Genomic DNA, 20,210 nt, shown 5'->3' with positions numbered 1-20,210 from the left:
GTTTGGCTGGGGCCAGGTTCAAACCCACCACCCTCGGTATATGAGGCCGGCGCCCTACTCATTGAGCCACAGGCGCCACCCCAGATCTGATTGATATTTTTAAAAACCACTAGCTGCTATTCAAAGTAGACCAATACAAAGACCAAGACTGGAAGTAGGGAGACCAGTTAAGAAGACATTTCAGTAGTCTAGGTGAGAGAGAGTTGTGGCCCATACTATTGTGGTAGATGTGAAGGTGGAGGAAAGTACTTAGATGCCAAGTATATTTTGAAAGTAGAGCTGATAGAAATTGTTGATGTAAAATAAAAAGGAACCAGTGCTAACTCCTATGCTGTAGATAGATGAATGGCAATGCCATTTACTTAGTAGACTAAGACTGGGGAAGGAAAAATTGGGCGCAAGAGTTTAGAGTTATAGAAATGTCAAGTTTGATATGGCTATTAGACATCAAGTGGAGAAATCAAGTGGACAATCAAATCTCTAGGGCTGGAATTTAGGAGCGAGGCTGGGAATTGACATTTAATTGGAGATGATATTAACTAGGGAGAAACTAAAGAGAAAAGAAAAGAGTGAGGAACTGAGCCATGGGTCAACTCCAACATTAGAGGCTGAAAGAAAAGAATCAGAACTTGAGAAGGAAGAGGGGTAGGTGACTGGTAAGATAAGATGTAGGATGGTGGTTTCCCAAAACCCAAGCAAAGAAAGCTGTGTTATTTATTTATTTATTGATGATTGATTGCTTGATGTAGGATCTTGTTCTGTTGGCTCAGACTTGGGTACAGTGGTATGATTGTAGCTCATTCACTGTAATCTTGAACTCATAGGCTCAGGTGAGGCTCTTGCTTCAGACTCTTGGGTAGCTAGGACTATAGTACTGTGCCACCATGTCCCACTAATTGTTTTATTTTCTGCATATATGGGATCTTGCAGCTATGTTACCCAGGCTAAATTCTTGGCCTCAAGCAGTTCTCCCACTTTGGCCTCCCAGGTTCTGGGTATTGCAGGCATAAACAGTGGTCATCTAACTAAACAAAGGGTTCTAAGAAGAGGAATGTGGGCCAGGCATGGTGGCTTACACCAGTAATCCTAGCATTCTGGAAGGCTGTGTAGGGAGGATCACTTGACGCCAACAAGAGCAAGACTCTGTGCCTATATAAAATAGACAAATTAAGTAGGTGTGGTGGCATGCGTCTGTAGTCCCAGTTATTCAGAAAGCTGAGGCAAGAGGGATTGCTTAAGCCCAGGAGCTTGAGGTTGCTGTGAGTATCAGGAGCCACTGCACTATTGCCTGGCAACAGATGAAAGTTGTTAACCTTGATGAAAGTTGTTTCATTGAAGTAGCCATAACAAAAGGCGATTGAAATGGATTCAGGGAAGTAATAATGGAGGAGGAAGTGAAGGAAATTATTTCAGGGTAATCCCTATACATGGGAATAGAGAAATGGAATAGCCATAAGAAAGTGGTTATATATTTGGATGGGAAATACTGCATTTCACCAGTTTTATGTGGTTACATGCTAATGGAAACATCTTAACTACTTGATTATTTGGATACTAATTGGAAGTAGTATGTGATATGTTCAAAAGTACATTATAAGGACATCAAGAAACATGGGCTTTTAATCATTATACTCAGAACACTGATGGCAAAGTAGTTTGAGTAATACAGGTTTCAAGCTTCCATCCTTTGCTGTCTAGGGTAGAGCACAGGAGGCAAGAATAGATCATTGCCAGTAGATAACATACCTTGTAGGTATGTGTGAGTAGATAATCTCACACAACTGGTGTAATGGACTTTATGAAAAATTAGATTAAGATTCTTGGCTTAAATGTGGGGTTTTTTTTGCCTTGTCTTTAATTTTTCATGAGTGTTTGCTGTAGAAGGGGTGCTTAGTGTTCTTTAAAGATCAAACTATAATCTTTATAGCAGCCATTACAAACTAACGTAAAGAAAATGGAATACTAAAAAATAGTGTAGTTCAAGGAAAAGATGGCAGCAAAAGAGAATCAAATAAAGAACAAGTAGAATAAATAAAAAATACAGCAAGGGGGTGGCACCGGTGGCTCAGTGGGTAGGGTGCCGGGCCCATATACCGAGAGTAGTGGGTTCGAATCTGGCCCCAGTCAAATTGCAACAAGGAAAAAGAAAACAGCCAGGTGTTGTGGTGGGCGCCTGTGGTCCCAGCTACTCAGGAGGCTGAGGCAAGAGACTCGCCTAAGCTCAGGAGTCGGAGGTTGCTGTGAGCTGTGACTCCATGGGACTCTACTGAGGACAATAAAGTGAGACAGAATCTAAAAATAAATAAATAAATAGATACACGAAGATGGTTGACTTAAATCCAATCATATTAATAATTTAGTTCAATGGGCTAAATACATCAAATAAAAGACAGAGGTTATTAGACTAGATTTTTTTAAAGGGATGATCCAACCATATGCTGTTCATAAGAAATAACATTTTAGGGGCCAGTGGCTCAAGCCTATAATTCTAGCACTCTGGGAGGCCGAGGCAGATGGATTGCTTGAGCTCAGGAGTTCAAGAACAGCCTGAGTTAGAGCAAGACCCCATCTCTAAAAATAGCTGGGCATTGTAGCAGGTGCCTATAGTCCTAGCTACTCAGGAGGTTGAGGCCAGAGAATCTCTTGAGCCCAGGAGTTTGAGGTTGCTATGAGCCTTCACACCATGGTACTCTAACAAGGGTAACAAAGTGAGACTCTGACTCAAAAAAAAAACCCCAAAACATTTTAAATATAAAGATACAAACAAATGGAATATTAAAGAGTGAAAAATATGTATACCATGCAAACATTAAGCATTAAAAAGCTGGTATGAGTGATTATATTAATCAGATAAAGTAGACTTCCAAACCATGGGTAGTATAAGATAAAGTAGGAAATTTCATTTATTTGAATAAACATTTTGCCCCAATCTCTCTGCCTCCTCTTAAGGCTAATAACTCTTAGATCTGCCCCCTTTGAGGCTGTTTTTTAGACCTTGTAGGTATGCTTCCTTCTTTTTGATTCTTTTTTTCTCTTCTCGGTATTTTCAGCTATCCTGTCTTCAAACTCACTAATTCTTCTGCTTGATCAATTCTGTTGTTGGAAGACTGGTACATTTCTTAGTTTGTCAGTTGAATTCTTAAATTCCAGAATTCTGCTTGATTTTTTTAAAAAATTATTTCAATCTCTTTGTTGTATTTCTCTGGCAGGCTTCTGAATTCCTTTTCTGTGTTGTCTTAAAGTTCATTGAGCTTCTTCAGGGCAGCTATTTTGAATTTTTTGTTTGAAAGGTCATAGTAGGCATTCCACAACTCCCTGCTAGTTTTTCTATTTGTAGTAGAGATAGGGTATTGCTCTTGCTCATGCTGATCTCCAACTCCTGAGCTCAGGCAATTCACCTGTTTCCACCTCCAGAGAGCTAGATTACAAGTATGAACCACTGTGCCCTGCCCTGAACTCTGGTACTCTTCTAAAACTTTTCTGAAGGTCAATATACCAAACATGCTGTGTGAAAGACGGGTTTCCCACGTACCATTTTCGGGTCACTAATGGTTCCAGATTGAACTGTTCTTTTGCCTAAAGAGTCATCAGTGATACCTCTTTAATGATGACATAGTCAATAGGTGTCTGTAGGTCTTAAGATCTTTGTGTTTAACTCAGTAAACAATAGGGTCTTGTTTGATTATGGATTTTTCATATTCTTAGGAACTTGTCATTAGTAACATAATTATTAAAGTGCTGTCAAGCATAAGTTGTTATATGTTCAGTACTACTTGTAGCTTGGTCATAAAACTTACGGTGCTTGGACTAAACTTTTGGACTCTTTCTTTAATCTTTATGAGAAGTGCTTTAAATGTCCTAATCTCCACAATACACATCTCTCAGCCAAGAATGTGACCCAAAGAGCTTTGATTTCTCTTAGTGTTTTATTATTTGGACTTCATATTCATGTCAGAATATGAATACTTCAGTGAAAGTTTAGCAAATGTAAATATCGAGTGAGTCAGTGTAGGAAGACCTTCATATAATTTCATTATATGACATTAAACTTTTTTCTCTTCCAGGGTGCTCTGGAACAGGGCTCAAACTCTCAGCTGATGGCTGTTCAATACACAGAAACCAGCAGTATCAGGTAGGAAAGTGTCGGGGTGGTTGGCCAGGGAATTGTAACCAGCTGGTATTTTGGTAAAATGGAAATTGACACTTTTCATCTTAAATTTGTTCTTATCTATGATTCTTATATCAGTTATATACTGTTTTATATATATATATTAATAATATACATTATTTCTGAGCAGTTGGAGTACAGCCAGATAATTTCAAAAGTTCATCTCTCCCAAATCCCTTAAATAGAGATTTAGTCAGAGTGCTGTTCATTGATGATTTTGACAAAAATCTTGAATAAATGCAACCCTCCTGCTCTTGATTTGCATCCATTTCATGAGCCTAGGGGAAGGGAATGTTATTTTTTGGTTCTTTATGCCAGGTGTCCTGCTGAGTGCTTTACATGCATTTTATCTGCAAATCTATACAATAACTCAAAGTATATTTTATATATATGGAAAAACTGGGCAAGTCATTTATTTTTTGTAATTTTCAGAGTCATAGAATCAAGTGGCAAAATCGGAATTTAGACCCTAACTGTTTGACTTACAATCCATTTTTTTTTTTGAGACAGAGTCTCACCATGGCATCATAGCTCACAGCAACCTCCAACTCTTAAGTTCTAGTGATTCTCTTGCCTCAGCCTCCTGAATAGCTGAGACTACAGGCATCCGCCACGACAGCCGGCTATTTTTAGAGGTGCAAGTCTCAGTCTGGCTCAGGTTGGTCTCAAACCTGTGAGCTCAGGAAATCCACCCACCTTAGTCTCCCAAGTGCTAGGATTATAGGCGTGAGCCACTGCACCCTACCATCCATTTTTTACTACACAATACTTTTTAAAATTGAGACAGAATCTCCATCACCCTGGGTAGAGTACCATGGCATCATAGCTCACAGCAACCTCAAACTCCTGAGCTCAAGTGATCCTCTTGCCTTAGCTTTCTGGGTAGCTGGGAGTGCAGGCACCTGCTATAATGCCCAGCTAGTTTTTTCTAATTTTAGTAGAGACAGGGTAGTCTCCAGGTCCTGAGCTCAGGTGATCCACCCGCCTCAGCTTCCCAGAGTGCAGGGATTATAGGTATGAGCCATTACACCCAGACTACACAATACTTATTAAGATTTTGAAAGATTCCAAAGGGAGTGCTATATCTAGAGGTTTAAAAGTGTTCACCAAGACATAGCTAACTAAAAGGAAAGATGATATGGGCAGCAACATAGCATCATGGTTAACACGCTAGCTTTTTCTGTTCTGTTGGACAGAGTTCGAATCATGATCACCACTTAGTTACTCTGGGAGTTCAAGTAGGTTAATGTAATTGAAGTTTTCTCATCTACAAAATTCTGGCTGCACAGAGTTGATATAATGCTTATATTAGATAATATATTTACAGCAGTTAGCATGGTACTTGGTACATATTGAATGCCTCCAAACATGGTAAGTGATGATGATGTGATAATATTGACAGTAGTATCACTGAAGTAAAAGTTGACAGTCTCAGCTTTTACCTGTAGCTCTGTAACTGACTTATGGTTTACTATTTACTTAATGTTAATCTAACATTCACTAAGAGCCTACTATATGCCTAGCAGTGCTCTAGGCAGTGAGAAAAAATATACATAGCAAAGAATGTAAGTTGAGCTGGGCGCTGCGCCATGGCTCATGCCTATAATCCTAGTACTCTGGGAGGCCAAGGCAGGTAGATTGCCTGAGCTCAGGAGCTTGAGACCAGCCTGAACTAGAGTGAGACCACATCTCTAAAAATAATAGCTGGGTGTTGTGGTGAGCACCTATAGTTCTGGCTACCATGGAGGCTGAGGCAAGAGGATCACTTGAGCCCAAGAGTATGAGGTTATAGTGAGCTATGATGCCACTGTACTCTATAGAGGGCAAGAAAGTGAAGTTCTGTCTCAAAAAAAAAAAGTAAGTTGAAAGCCTTTTTATTGATGATGTTATTAACTGGACTTCCTATTAAATGGCAATGAGCAGCATATCAGCAGTCATGAATATTTAAAATTCTGATATTGTATTATCCAGTTGAAATGGATAAGTCAAATATATTTAAATAGTAACTAATAATTCTCTTTTAGCCAGACTATATCGTTCAATTATACATTTATTTTTAAAATACATCAATTCTATGAAGTATACTATGATGGCATAGTATTTCTTCATTAGTTAAAAATACTTTTAGTTAGAGTAAATGTTCATTATTTACGGATTCTGTGTTTGCTAATTCACCTACTAAAATCTGCTAAAATTTGTTTATAGCCCCAAAGTCAATACTTGAGGTGCCTTTTTTTTTGTCATTGGCAAACATGCATAGATGCTCACAGGGGAGGTGGAACACAGCAACATTCTACCTTCTTGTTTCAGCTTTCACAGTACAAACAAAGCTTTTTTTAATGGTCCAGTTAGTGCCACATTTTTTATAATTTTGTGCTTTATACTAGCAATTTTCCTCTTTAAAGTCGCCCCAGGCATATTGCTAAGTCCAAGTGAACTGCGATGTGCTTTATGGAGAATACACATGTGTTACGTAAGTTTCACTCAGGCATGAGTTAAGTGATGTTGATTGTGAGTTCAAGTTAAGGAATGAATAATACAGTTAAAAGGTGTCTTTAAACTGAAACACATAAATGAAGGTTACATATTGATTGGTAGACAAAAATACTGTAACCAGAGGGTCGCAAGAACCTAACTCTATGTTTCTTCTAGAAGAATAGTTTAGGATTCACTAATTTAGTATTTGCAGTGACTTATTAGAACATAACTATAACAAATAATAAGAATTGACTGTGTATTCAAAATATAATGAGAAATGGCCTAGTGAGCAAATGCGATTATTTCAGAGGAAGTTCTTGTGACTCAATTATCTTTTCCATTTAGGTTAGTCTTTTTCTCCTCTCAAGTTAATAAGGTGATTGATATATATAAGTTTCCTTTTTGGAGAAAAATGAAGCACTGTAGGATCCCTTTGACTCTTTTTGATATTAGCCCTAAACACTAAAAGACCTGACAATGTTAAGAACTGTATCATTTGAGTGTATCTTTTGGGGCCTGGTGTGGCTTATAATTTTAGTTTCTAATTTTATCAGTACACTTACATGATGCTTTTAATAGCAATGGCTAGCGATGGTTGAGTGACTTCTGTGGAGCAGGACCCATGCTTGGCAGTTTACATATACATGTGTATTATCCCCAATAACAGTCCTACAAGATTTATTTGGTTATTCTTATTTTATTTTATTTTATTTTTTGAGACAGAGTCTCCCTTTGTCACCCCCAGTAGAGTGCTGTGTCATCATAGCGCTCTGCATCCTCTAACTCTTGGGTTCAAGCGATTTTCTTGCCTCAGCCTCCCAAGTAGCTAGAACTATAGGGGCTCGCCACAACGCCTGGCTATTTTTAGAAATGGGGTCTCACTCTAGCTCAGGCTGGGTCTCGCACTTTTGAGCTCAGGCAGTCTGCCCAACTCAGCCTCCCAAAGTGCTGGGATTACAGGCCTGAGCCACTGTGCTCGGCCTATTCTCATTTTATTAATGAGCAGGCAGGTTCCTCAGAGAGGTTGATTTCCTTAAAAATATAGACTTGAGGAGTATAGCAGAAATTCAAAGCTAAGTCTGTTTGTTTCCAAATCATAATCTCTTTCCACAGCCTCCTAGGCAAGCACATCGTTACATATTTGACAAGAGTGGTAAAAAATGACTTTTCCTCAGACTTGATTTTTATTACCAAAAATTGTAAAACCAAGCATACCTATGCAATAATCTATTTTCTGGCAGTTTTAATATTTAGTGCATCTTAGAGTCTTAGTTCAGAAACATGAATGTTGCTTTAGTGAACAGGATCTTGTAAATATCCTTATCTTGGGCTTTTCAAATTAGTATAAAAATTACTACCAAAGTGCTAGTAATATATTGGATGAGAGAGATTCTTGTCATTTAGACATAGCCTTAGAATGGCAGCATTTGGGGACAACATGGACCTTTTTACTTTAATAATACGTTACATTTTTCTTACCTTATTAGAAACTCAGGGAATGAGCTACAGGTGTATTATGCTTCACCCAGAAGTTATCAAGACTTTTTTGAAGCCATCAGGAGAAGAGGAGACACATTTTATGTTGTGTCATTTCGAAGGGTAAGTTCATCTTGAAAGAATAAAGCAAATATTTTTGAGTGCCTGCTGTATATATAAGATATTGGGATGAATACTTAAGAAGATACAGCTATGTGAGATAGGAAGCAATATAAAATAAACTATGTGAGTGAGGCAGTCTAAGTGCTGTAATAAACATGCTTAACTTTGAGCTTTTTAGCATTATGAAAGAGATCATGGAATCGGTGTCAGTCTATGAGTTTGTATTTAGAAAATATAAATTATTTATTGATTTTTATTCTTTGTCATCTTAGTAGCCATACTAGTAGCCATGGGCAGGTTAATGTATTAATTGTGGAATGTTTGGATCTGCATTCCTGAAACTCTCTATTCCTTTTGTCTTTCTTCTTGATCAGACATTTGGTTGCTGCCAAAAGTGTTAAATAATCAGTTAGCTTATGCAGAAGTAAATGTTTATACCAGCACTTTTGAATGTTACGAATGTTAGACTAAATGGAAAGAGAATTCATAGCTATTTACATTTGACCTACTTTTCCTATAAAATGAAAATAGTACGTGTTCTTCATAGAGTTTTCATATGAATATTTCTGTTTAAATGTTGTATGTTAACCCCAGGAGCACGTGAATGGGTTTTAGAGGTGTCCACCCTGTGGCCCACAGGCCAAATATGGATTATGTGAGGACTTTTTGCTCACCTGTGGTGTTGGATATCATGAAAATTATGCACAGACCTTTCTTTTTTTGCTCACCAGTCTTCATTAGTGTTTGTTTATTTAATGTGTGGCCCAAGACAACTCTTCTTCTCCCAGTGTGATTCAAAAAAACTAAAAGGTTGGACACCCCTGTTAGAATTTTTAGGTGCTTTGTATCCCAAACCCTTCTTTCTTTTATTTCTTATTTTAAGAGATAGAAGTCTCACTGTGTTGCCTAGGCTGAGCTCAATCTCCTGGGCTCAAACAACCCTCGTAGCTGGTATTACAGGTGTGTGCCCCTGTGCCTGCCTTCTTTTGTCTTTCTTCTTCTTTTTTTTTTTTAACAAAATGGGGGGGGGTAGAAATAAATCCAGTTTGATCCTTAAACATGTGGGTTCATTTATATGTGGATTTTTCTCAACCCAATGAGGATCAAAAATATAATATTCTTAGGATGCAAACCTACACATACAGACAGCTGATTTTTCATACAGGGCCTACTACTAGACTTGAATATACAGGGATTTGGGTGCACAGGGAGGCCCTGGAACCAGTCCCCCATGTGTAGCGAGGCATGACTGTATATATAGCAATAAAGTTAACAGTTCATTCTCTGATGGTTCTTATCACTCTCACTGAAATTCTCAGTTAATTCTTTTCCTAAGGTATAAATATCTAGCAGCTCAGATTTTCAGGAACAGAAAACTTTGGCAAAGACTAGGGACATCAAGCATTTTATATATTTTTCAGATATTAATCAAATATGCTAACAGATTTGGAATATTACTACTGTAGCCATGCCATCTCATGCTCTCTGTCTTTTCACAAAATTCCCTGTGCTCATTTTCCTTTCTCAGATATAATTGGTGTATTTCTGTAATGCCTCAAAGTTTCTTTTCAGCAGCAAGGGGGCGGCTGAGAACAGGGTTTCCCCCAACTGTGTTGGCCAATGAAAACAAAATATTTGCTTTACTGTGGAAGTAATTGTGTTCAAAGTAGTGGGAAAACAATGAATAAACTTTCAAGAATGGGATCTAGCAGTATGAAGAAGAGACTTGCTGGGTTTAAAAGGATTGTGTTGAAATGTATATTAATTTCTGTAGAGGAATGTTTTTAACACTCAAATAGCCATAGTTTTTCTTAGCTTCAGGGTGATTACTCTATTATTTGATCAAAGCTATAGAATGTATACTAGAAGTAGCAATTTTCAAGCCTTGGCTTATAGTCATGATTAGTAATTTTTTTCTAAGGGAAGAAAATAAGGATTTTTTTATACAGAAAATAATTCTAGCTTTAAGGGGATTGCATTTTTATAAAAGAAAATGGATGGTATTATTTTGTAAAACATATGCATTACATATTTTTGCATCCATGAAAAGCTATTTCTCATTAGTTTTCTGTGTAAGTGCTGTTGAAAGTACATTGCCCCCCACCTTTTAATATTCAACTCTCTCATTCTCTTTGGATTTATCATTTTCTAATCACTGATTCATCACCTTTTAGTATTTTTGTTGTTGTTGTTGTTGCAGTTTGGCCAGGGCCCGGTTGGAACCCGCCACCCTTGGTATATGGGGCCGGCGCCATACCCACTGAGCCACATGCACCACCCCCACCTTTTAGTATTTTTAAACCTCTACTTAATTAGGTAATAAAACAACAGTCTGTTTCATTTTTCCTTGTTTTGTTTTAACAGTTGGAAAAAGGAAGTTAATTTTATCCTGATGATAATAAATTATGTTATAGGATAGGAATTTAGTTCTTCTATACCTGGAGTATTTTCTTTGCTCTTGCTTAAATGAAAATGAAAGAAATAATAAATAATCTCATGCTTGGTCTTGTCTTTCATCTTTCAATGTAAAATATTCTCCTAACAATTTCATCAAAAAGACAAAAGGGGCTTCATTTCTTGTGTAGAACCACTTAAGCTCTTAATTAATTACATTGACAGAAATTATTGTAATTGACCCTGCATCAGAAATTCAGAAATACAGAGATTCTGAAACCTCGAGTTTTTGCTTGGCATGAACCAGACATTTATAACAAAGCCAATAACCAAGCCATTTTTTTTTATAATTGGACATGTATTTAACAAAATATTTTAATGTCTAAAAGCATAGAAGTTGACTGTTTAGTATACCATTATTTAATAAACCAACTTTTCCCCAAACTTACCCACCCTCACACTCTGTGTTCTTATACCCTTTAATCTCATTATCATTGAGCTACTGAAATTATTTTCTTTTTCTTTTTCTTTTTTTTTTTTGAGACAGAGCCTCAAGCTGTCCTCCTGGGTAGAGTGCTGTGGCATCACAGCTCACAGCAACCTCCAACTCCTGGGCTCAAGCGAGTCTCCTGTCTCCGCCTCCCAAGTAGCTGGGACCACAGCCGCCTGCCACAACGCTCGGCTATTTTTTTTTGGTTGCAGCCATCATTGTTGGCAGGCCTGGGCTGGATTCAAACCCGCCATCTTAGGTGTATGTGGCTGGCGCCTTAGCCACTTGAGCCACAGGCGCCGAGTCTGAAATTATTTTCTGTAAAGCAGACACACTCTTTGATAACTGTTAAGTCCTTGTTATAGGTCAACAAGAAAGAATGCTCATGATCCCAGTAGTCCCGAGAAAGGCTCAAAACCTTCTCTGTTCTTCTGACTTTCCTTAAGAGTTTTTACCCCTAACATAGTAACCTATTTTGCACTTTTGTTCCAGGCATTCATAACTTATTTCCCTATAAGTATTTTGCCCTTTTTGACTTGCTTTAGTAGGATTTGGAGAGCAGGGAAGGGAAATAACTTTTTTTCAAACTTCCAAATCATTTTGCCTGTAGTATAACTGATAAGAAAAATCCAACTGAATTTAATACTTATTTCTTAATGCTTTTGTATGATAGTCTATTTAGAAAGGGAAGACGTTGATTAAATAATACAAGAAAATGAATTCAAGAGCATGGGACAGAAAAAAATACTGAGGAAAGATCATGTAAAATTAGATAAGAAAGTGACTTTAAAGGGGCAGAAAAGGTAACATTGAGAAGAAAGGCAGAGAAATAATATTAATTTACTTATATTTTCAATAAATATCCCAATATCATCCTTAAGTGCTGCTTTCTTGTCTACTGTATCCACCATTATATAATGGGGAAAGGATTTTTTTGTTTTTAAAATTTTTCTGGGGGCAGTTCTTCGTTAAGAACAGGTTCTTTTTGATTCAGATAGCTGAGAATGTCAGTTTGCCATATTATTTCCACTTATTTGATATTTCTTTTTCAAATGAGAGAGATGCCTTCTTTTAGAACACTTTTATTTCTTGTGTATGTTCTGTTTTCAGTACCTGTCCCTCGAATCAAAAGTAAACACTTAAACATGTCTTTTCATCTGCTACAAATACATGTACAATATAGCAATATATTTATATATATGTTTATATACAGCTTTAGCTATGTGGCTGCCTCAGGGCTCTTTCTCTCCTCCTTGTAGTTTCTGTATTCTAGATACAGTGTCATATTGGGCTGTTTTCACCCCTTCTTTCATATACATATAACATGGATTGTAAGGATAACTTTAAGTAATAAGGACTTATCGTAAGATAAATGGGAATTATAGAAGTGTAAGGAACTAGCTGAGGGCCCAAATGGTCCCTCTGTACTTGTGCTTCATGGAATAGGATGTACGCTAGTTCTGTGAAGAAGTGGAATAGTGGCTTGTTGTCACTCCTTTTTCAATAGTAGCTCCCATGATTCCACTTTCATCTTTTTCACATCTTGGTGATTGAAGTTCCTGAAGCACAAAGACAGTTTGATTGAGTCATTTGTCATCATCTCTTATGAAGAATTGCTCTGGCAGTCTTGGCTCATGATCCATGGTCCATTGATTGGTGACCAGGGAAATAAACTTGATTTCGTTAAATATATCCTCTTGCTTTATAAGCTAGCAGTGTTATGTGAAAGAAAGAGCCTAGGTCCACTCTTCTGAGCTTCGTAAACTATTTATCATACCAGCACCTGCCTTTTCTTTATATTCATACTTGTATTGGTTCCTAAGTGATCCAAAAGGCTCATCATCTCATTGATATTATAATCCTTTTAAAAGCAGAAAGTATCATATGTTTTTGTATCACCCTCCTGGCACTGAGCACAATGTCTATGACGCAGTGCTTACTCAACAGAATAGTTTTAGGTATGTAAGGTTGTTGTTTTTCATGATCATTTAAAACGTATTCTTACATTGTTTTGCTTAAAGAAATTTGATTCTATTTTACTGATCCAAGAAGTGTAACATAAGCTGTGCTAAATTCCAGCAGAAAGTTTATTTAGAGATTATCTCTCTTTTCCCTATTTATGGTTGCACTAGTCTGAGATACATCAGCTTTTTGTCTTGTCTCTGTATATTCAAGAAGACTGTTAGGACTCTCTCTCATTCTCTTTGGATTTATCATTTTCTAATCACTGATTCATCACCTTTTAGTATTTTAGTATTTTTTTCTTGTCTCTGAATATTCAGGCTTTAGCACTAAAGAAATCACTTGCATGTAGTCTTTAACTTTCTACACTAGTAGATAGAACTTTGAAGTACTTGCATCCTCATTTTTTAATATTTGGTGGAAGCATTTTGGAATGGATTATCGTTAGACCTCACTGCTCTCTTATTTGGTGAAGGGATGGTGTTTGCAATTTGTACATATTTAAGCAACATGAGCCAGAAACTTGAAACTTGGGGAAAACTATAGAAAATGGCCTGAGTATTGCAAATAACTGATGATGTTATTTCTTTAAAATGTTGCCAGATGTTTATTCCTCTGGATGGCCATAATAATTTCAAAAAACAGCAATGATATTTCCTAAATTAATACCTATATTAATACTTAACACATGAAGAAGGGCATATTTTCTTTTTTCTTTTTCTTTTTTTTTTTTTGCAGTTTTTGGCTGGTGCTGGATTTGAACTTGCCACCTCTGGCATACGGGGCTGGCGCCCTACTCCTTTGAGCCACAGGCGCTGCCCAAAGCCATATTTTCTTAATGTGTATTATTTGTTTCTTAGAAATTTGTTTAGTTTATATACATATAAATATGCATATGTACATGTATATACATGTAAATTATATGTATATGCATATATATACATTATATGTACATATAAAATATGTATATAAATTCATATATATGTGTATCTGTATACACACACATACAGTTAATATATGTATAAAATTTTCCTAGGTGGGGACTTTCCTGAGTAATCAAAAGAAATTAGTTCATAAAGTCTACTTCAAAATCATATAGTTTGTTCTTTTGTTTCTGAGAGTTTCCAACTTGAGCATAGACATGGATCTTGGAGTTTGGCCATTTTCTTATCTTCACTTTCATGGCCCTTCAGCCAAATTCTAACTAGAAAAAAGGAATTTGGAAAGATACTTTTTAAAAAGTCTTGTGTCAGAAAAGATACTTTAAAAAAATTCTTCTTTTAGGAATGTAAGTTTGTTGTTTTTCTGATTAATTTTTAACTTTAAAATATACTGTACTTTGCTGGGTATGTGTATAATGTGCACTGTTTTACCCACATTTTTAAGGGAAAAATAAGTATGTTCATGATACATGTATAGTACTAATTTCATAAATGTTTTTAATTCTTTTCTTTATTCTTATGTATTGAAAGGGTAACTCTAGAAAGCAATAACAATATCTGCATGCAGAATAATACCCTAGAATATAGTAATCAGTTTTGTTGAACTTCCCATGAACTTGGAACAAAAGCATTTTCAGCCAATGAAAAACAATGTATTTCTCTTCGTATACTTTAGGCTGGAGCTAGAAATCTAGCTGATATTTTTATAAAAATCATTGGAAAATCCTTTGGAAAATGGCAAAATGGTTTTCATGTGCTATAAACTTTAATAGTTATTAAGTATGCTAAAGAGCATGGGAAGAGAGCTTCTGAGAAGCCCTTTGGACCTCCTTCCCTAGAGCGTGTCATTAGATTGTGGAGGCAACAGGAAGAAAAGCTTCTTCAGATGCCAAGACAGAAGAAGGCAATGCGAGGGGAACCTCCTAAGTGGCCAGAGGTGGAGCCGGAGGTAAAGCCCTGGATTGGAGCAACATCAAACTGGGATCTCTGTTTCGACGAGATGATACATATGCAAGCAGAGGATAATAGGACTGCAGGAGAAGAAAACACCGATGATTTCTCAGGGACACCTAAATGGTGCAATAACTTAATGAAGACAGAAGGTTTGAACATGAGGACACAAACAAAACTTGCCCCAAAACTTCCAGCATGAAAATCAAGTTTTGGAATTTCATTCTCATGTTATCAATCTTTTTTTAAATTTCAGATTAATATGAGGGTACAGATGATTAGGTTACATTGTTTGCATTTCTTAGGTAAAGTTCACATTGTGGTTGAGCCCTATACCCAGGGAGTGTGCTGTACACTCTTACATTGTATGTTATCAGTTGTTCCAAATCACCAATGTGGATAAAGTCCCACCCAATCAAATTTGATGTGTCATCCAAAAGAACCGTGGACATCAAAAGAGCAAAGACCATGGGTGTTAAAACTAGTAGACATGAGAAAATGCATTTCCTTATTGTTCTAGTCACTTGTGCATATGGGACAAAGTACTACCTATGATCATCTTTAAAAGAAAAAGATTTCTGAAAGAAAAGATACCAAATGGAGTTATTGTCCACACACATGAAAAAGGATGGATGAATGAAGAAGGCATGAAAATCTGATTTAATAGTCTGGTAGCGAAGGCCTGGAAGATTACTTTTAAAAAAACCAGCTTTGCTTGCTTTTGATCACTTTAAAGCCTATGTTACACAACATGAAAACGCAATCACAGCAGACTTGAAAATGCAACTGCTGTGTTACCTCGTGGGCTAACCAGCCAACTGCAATGTCTTGATCTATCAGTAAAGAAGCCCTTTAAGGCCCTGACGGAAGAGTGGATGGATGACAAAAGAGTGACGGCTGTTGTTGATACAGTCAGCTGGTAATAACTTAACACCTACAGGCAGAATCAAGAAAGCGTCCATCTCCCAGGTTTGTGAGTGGATCCTAAGATGGTGGAACAGTGTCAAGAAGAAAGTAGTTGTGAAATCATTTTAAAAATGGAGTAGCAGCAATGCTGTGGATGGAACTGAGGAAGACGAAATTTGCCAGGATGAGGAAAGTGACTCTTCAGAAGACACCAGTAATATAAAAATTGAAGGTGAAAGAACTCTTGGCCTTCTATGATGCACCAATATTATAAATTTGCTACTGGTACATAAATTTCTTGTACCAGAATATGTTAAAAAGTAAATGCTAAAATTCCTTTATAACACCAAAAAACAAGTACCTAAATATAAACAAAAATTTGAATTAAAAAATGACAGTTTTTATTCCTGAAGTTTGGGCAAGAAACATGGATGCACATTGAACATAGGAGCATATTATACACGGCAAAATATTCTTATTCATGTTAAGCACATTATAAAAAATAAAGCAGAGTTGTCTGAGTATCTACTTAACCTATACTTACTTAATCTTTAAGTCAATAACATTCCTTGTATATATGTATCCATTTTCTATTTCATTTCATTATATGCAGATATTAACACTTTAATGTATGCAGCCTTTGTAGTTTATAAATCTCTTTCACATACACAATATCACTAGTTCCTATTTTTAGGAACTCAGTGGACTATTCTTAATACTATTTTTTGGATTAAGAAAACTGAGGCATAGAGAGGTTAAATAGCTTGGATAAGGACACAAAAAATGGTTAGCATTAGAACTAAGGTAATAATTGAGGCATTCAAATTTACTATAATTTTTTTTAATGTTCATTCTGGTGCTTATTGATAACATACAGAGTAAATAATAAATTACTCTAACTTTCCCAAACAGCATGTTTTATTGCCAAGTCTGCTGGACAGTTTTGGTAGAATTATTACACAACTTCAAAATTTTTCTTGTTAATTACCTCATTATAGATTAAGCATTTTATTAAGTTATACTTTCATAATACTAAAGGATAACTTAATTTTTTTTTTTTTTTTTGCAAGCATGAGGAAGATTATTGAGGAAAAGAAAGGTAGGCTTACAGAGTAAGAAAGGTTACAAAGCAGGATACATTCACCATAGACAGGGAACGGACCTCTGTTCCTGGGACAAGTTGGCAAAGAGGCCATCTTAATGGTTTGAAAGATTATAATAAAAGTTCAGATTTCAAACCAGGGAATAGAATAAATAGGCCTTGAAAGTTTCTGCTTTCTTTTTAAATAATATCTAAAATTCTCAACATGTTGGAAAAGAAATACCTTTGCTTTGTCTTAAAAAGTAAATAGTTTAGCCAAAATAGAGGAACTGTCTTAATTATTGATTCCTTAGAGCCGCTCATTGAAAAGAGTGGAGATTTTTGTATATAAATATATTTTATTATGGATTCTGTATATGGCATGCTAGATCCTTGAGATCAAAAGTTTTTGATCTCAAACTCTGTATTAAATAGGAGTTACCTGTTGTGTGGTTTTAGAGGATTTTATCATTTGTTCTTTGGCTCTGTAACAAATTGCTAGCTAACAAAAGAAAGTCTGTTAATTGGATTTTTTAATTGCAAACTCAAAACAACTTGCTTTATGTTTGAAAAGTGATTGTTCAGTAGTCTGTATAACTAGATTTGTATATGACCATTGACTAAGAGGACTTACAACTCATGATTAATTTTGAAGTCTTCAAAATTCTTAGAATAGTGGACAGAGCCATCTGAGTTGGGATAATTTCATAATTGTTTATTTTGGTGCTCTATTTAGTAATCTTATAATGTGTTTTCTGTAAACATTTGTTCAATTTCCCCTTTTTAGGCTGCATGCTTTCTCCGGGCAGGGATCAAATCTGTTTGTTCTTTTCTGTCTTTACAAGCTCTGTCGTAATGCATTGCACACTGTGCAGAGCTAGTCCTAAATAAATGCTAACCACTGAGACCACTAGCTGTTTATTTTTGCACCTTTATTTTTTATGTCCTACTGTTCAAAAGATTACTAGGTGGAGTTTCCAGAAACAAAGCAGGACATTTTTCTCAAAAAATGTTTAAAATTACTTTTGTAATTTGGATAACAATGGAAATTTTAAAAATATATAGTCTCCTTTGAAGTGGATGGACTTTGAGCTGTGAAATAGAATCATTCCTGAAAGACTTCTAAGGTTATACTAAAAAAGGCAGGATTTAATTAATTGATAGTGCAAAGTTTTCATCAAATTTCAGTTTTGTTTTGGTTTTTTTTTTTTACAGTTTTTGGCCGGGGCTGGGTTTGAACCCGCCACCTCCAGCATATGGGGCTGGCACCCTACTCCTTTGAGCCACAGGCATCACCCAAATTTCAGTTTTTTTATAATTAGGGAAGAAATATTTCCTCAGAATGGAACTATGACTATTTCTTCACATCATGAATATGTGAGGAAGGAATGTACTTTTAATTAACTCATAGGCACAGACCTTACATACCTACATTCAAACCCCAGTTTGGACAAATTACTTGGTTCTACTTATCTTTAGTTTCTTTATTTATATAATAATAAAGTTAGTGTACATTTGCATTTTTGTTCTAGCTCTAGAAATCTAAAATTTTCTTTTCTCTCTGTGTGTGCTATCCTTGTAGAAAGCTATAGTTATTGCTTTAAACTCTTTGAAGTTACTAAAATGATTCAGTCTAGTGGAGTTAGTATATTTAAGAGTTTTGAAAAATAACTATAATAAAAACAAGAAAATGTCAACTTATAAGGCAGGCCTGTAGTTAATGAGTTTGATTTGTTTAATAGCTGGCAGTTTTGTAATTTAATAGTTACTTATACAGTATACAGTATAACAGTCTGTAATCCTAATAGTATTTCTACATGGTAGGTGTATTTATTATCCTCATTGTATAGATGGAGAAGCTGAGGCACACAGAAGTTAATTTATTTGTCCATTGTGACATAGTTTGAAAGTGGCAGAGCTAGAATTTTACCTAAAAAGTCTGCTCCAGATCTGTGTTACTGATCACTTCCCTATATTGCTTTTCTAAAACTTTTATACCCAAATATCATATCTTTCAGAATAATCAACTTGGATGGATTTTAATTCCACTGATCTTTCTTTCCAAAACACATTTTGAGCTACTTCAGGTTCATTTTCCAAAGAGATCAATACAAAGCCTTGTAGAAAACCAAACGTTATACTACTTAAAGTAATAGTGTGGAAGGAACAGGAGCCCGGAGGAAATCAGAGAAGAAATTACTCGAAATAAACAAGGAGAATTAGAAGAGTAAAATACAAGATGAAGGGGAAAAAGTAACTTGTTTATTTTATTTCAATTTTCTTTTCTTTATTTTTTTTATTGAGAGAGAGTCTCACCTTGTGGCCCTCGATAGAGTGCCGTGGCATGATAAACATGGAAATCAAGGAAGAAGAGTTCAAAAAGGAGATGGTCAGCGGTTTCGGATGTTATAAAGCTTTCTGAGAATGAGAAATGGAAAACCCTTTTGGCTTGTTAAACATAGAAATCGTTGGTGACTTAAGATTGCATTTATTGTAGAGTAATCAGAACAGAATTCAGATTTGAGATAGGAGAGAATGGAAAAGGAATTAAATGATGAGTTTTATAAATCTGACACTAAGGCAAAGAGGATGTAGCCTGGATATAGTTAATTGGAAAGAGAAGTAAAGGGGAGGGAGAGAGAGACAAGTGTTTAGCATAAAAGGGATATAAAGATAGAGTGTAAGGTCAATAGTTACTATTGTGGTTAGTTCGTATACATATAAATGTAAAAATAGAGCTTATGTTTTATGCTTGACAGATGTTGTAAAGGAAAATAAGTCAATGTTTGTTCCACATGTGTATTCATGTTTTTCTGTTTTTACAGCAAAGTATGGAGAAAGTTGAAAAACAATTTTTGTTTGCTTATGTGCAGTAGGACTGTACAAAGAAAAATAAAAGTGTATGAAATTAAAACCAGATTTAAAAAATCATATTTAAATTAATCCTTGGGATATCAAAAGTCTTTTAAATTTTAAATAAGAAGCCAGTTTTTAATAATGCTAAAGAGCAGCTCTGCGCCTGTGGCTCAAGCGGCTAAGGCGCCAGCCACATACACCTAAGGTGGTGGGTTTGAATCCAACCCAGGCCCGCCAAAACAACAATGACGGCTGAAGCCAAAAAATAGCCGGGCATTGTGGCAGGCCCTTGTGGTCCCAGCTACTTGGGAGGCGGAGGCAGGAGACTCGCTTGAGCCCAGGAGTTGGAGGTTGCTGTGAGCTGTGATGCCACAGCACTCTACC

The 20,210-nt window shown here is 36.1% G+C and overlaps 1 protein-coding gene across 1 annotated transcript in view; it reads left to right on the top strand.

The window, feature by feature from the left end:
- ATF6 (activating transcription factor 6) overlaps nt 1-20,210 on the top strand; it is a 168,229-nt gene that overhangs the window by 80,866 nt on the left and 67,153 nt on the right. Inside the window, exons 13-14 of the mRNA XM_003785761.3 lie at nt 4,065-4,132; nt 8,134-8,245. Of these exons, the coding sequence (XP_003785809.1) occupies nt 4,065-4,132; nt 8,134-8,245 (180 nt within the window). The remainder of the gene's footprint in view (nt 1-4,064; nt 4,133-8,133; nt 8,246-20,210) is intronic.

Source organism: Otolemur garnettii, unplaced genomic scaffold (genome assembly GCF_000181295.1).
Source record: "Otolemur garnettii isolate 467f Iridium unplaced genomic scaffold, OtoGar3 scaffold00016, whole genome shotgun sequence".
Classification (NCBI taxonomy): Eukaryota; Metazoa; Chordata; class Mammalia; order Primates; family Galagidae; genus Otolemur; species Otolemur garnettii.
This window is presented reverse-complemented; position numbering and strand designations above follow the sequence as displayed.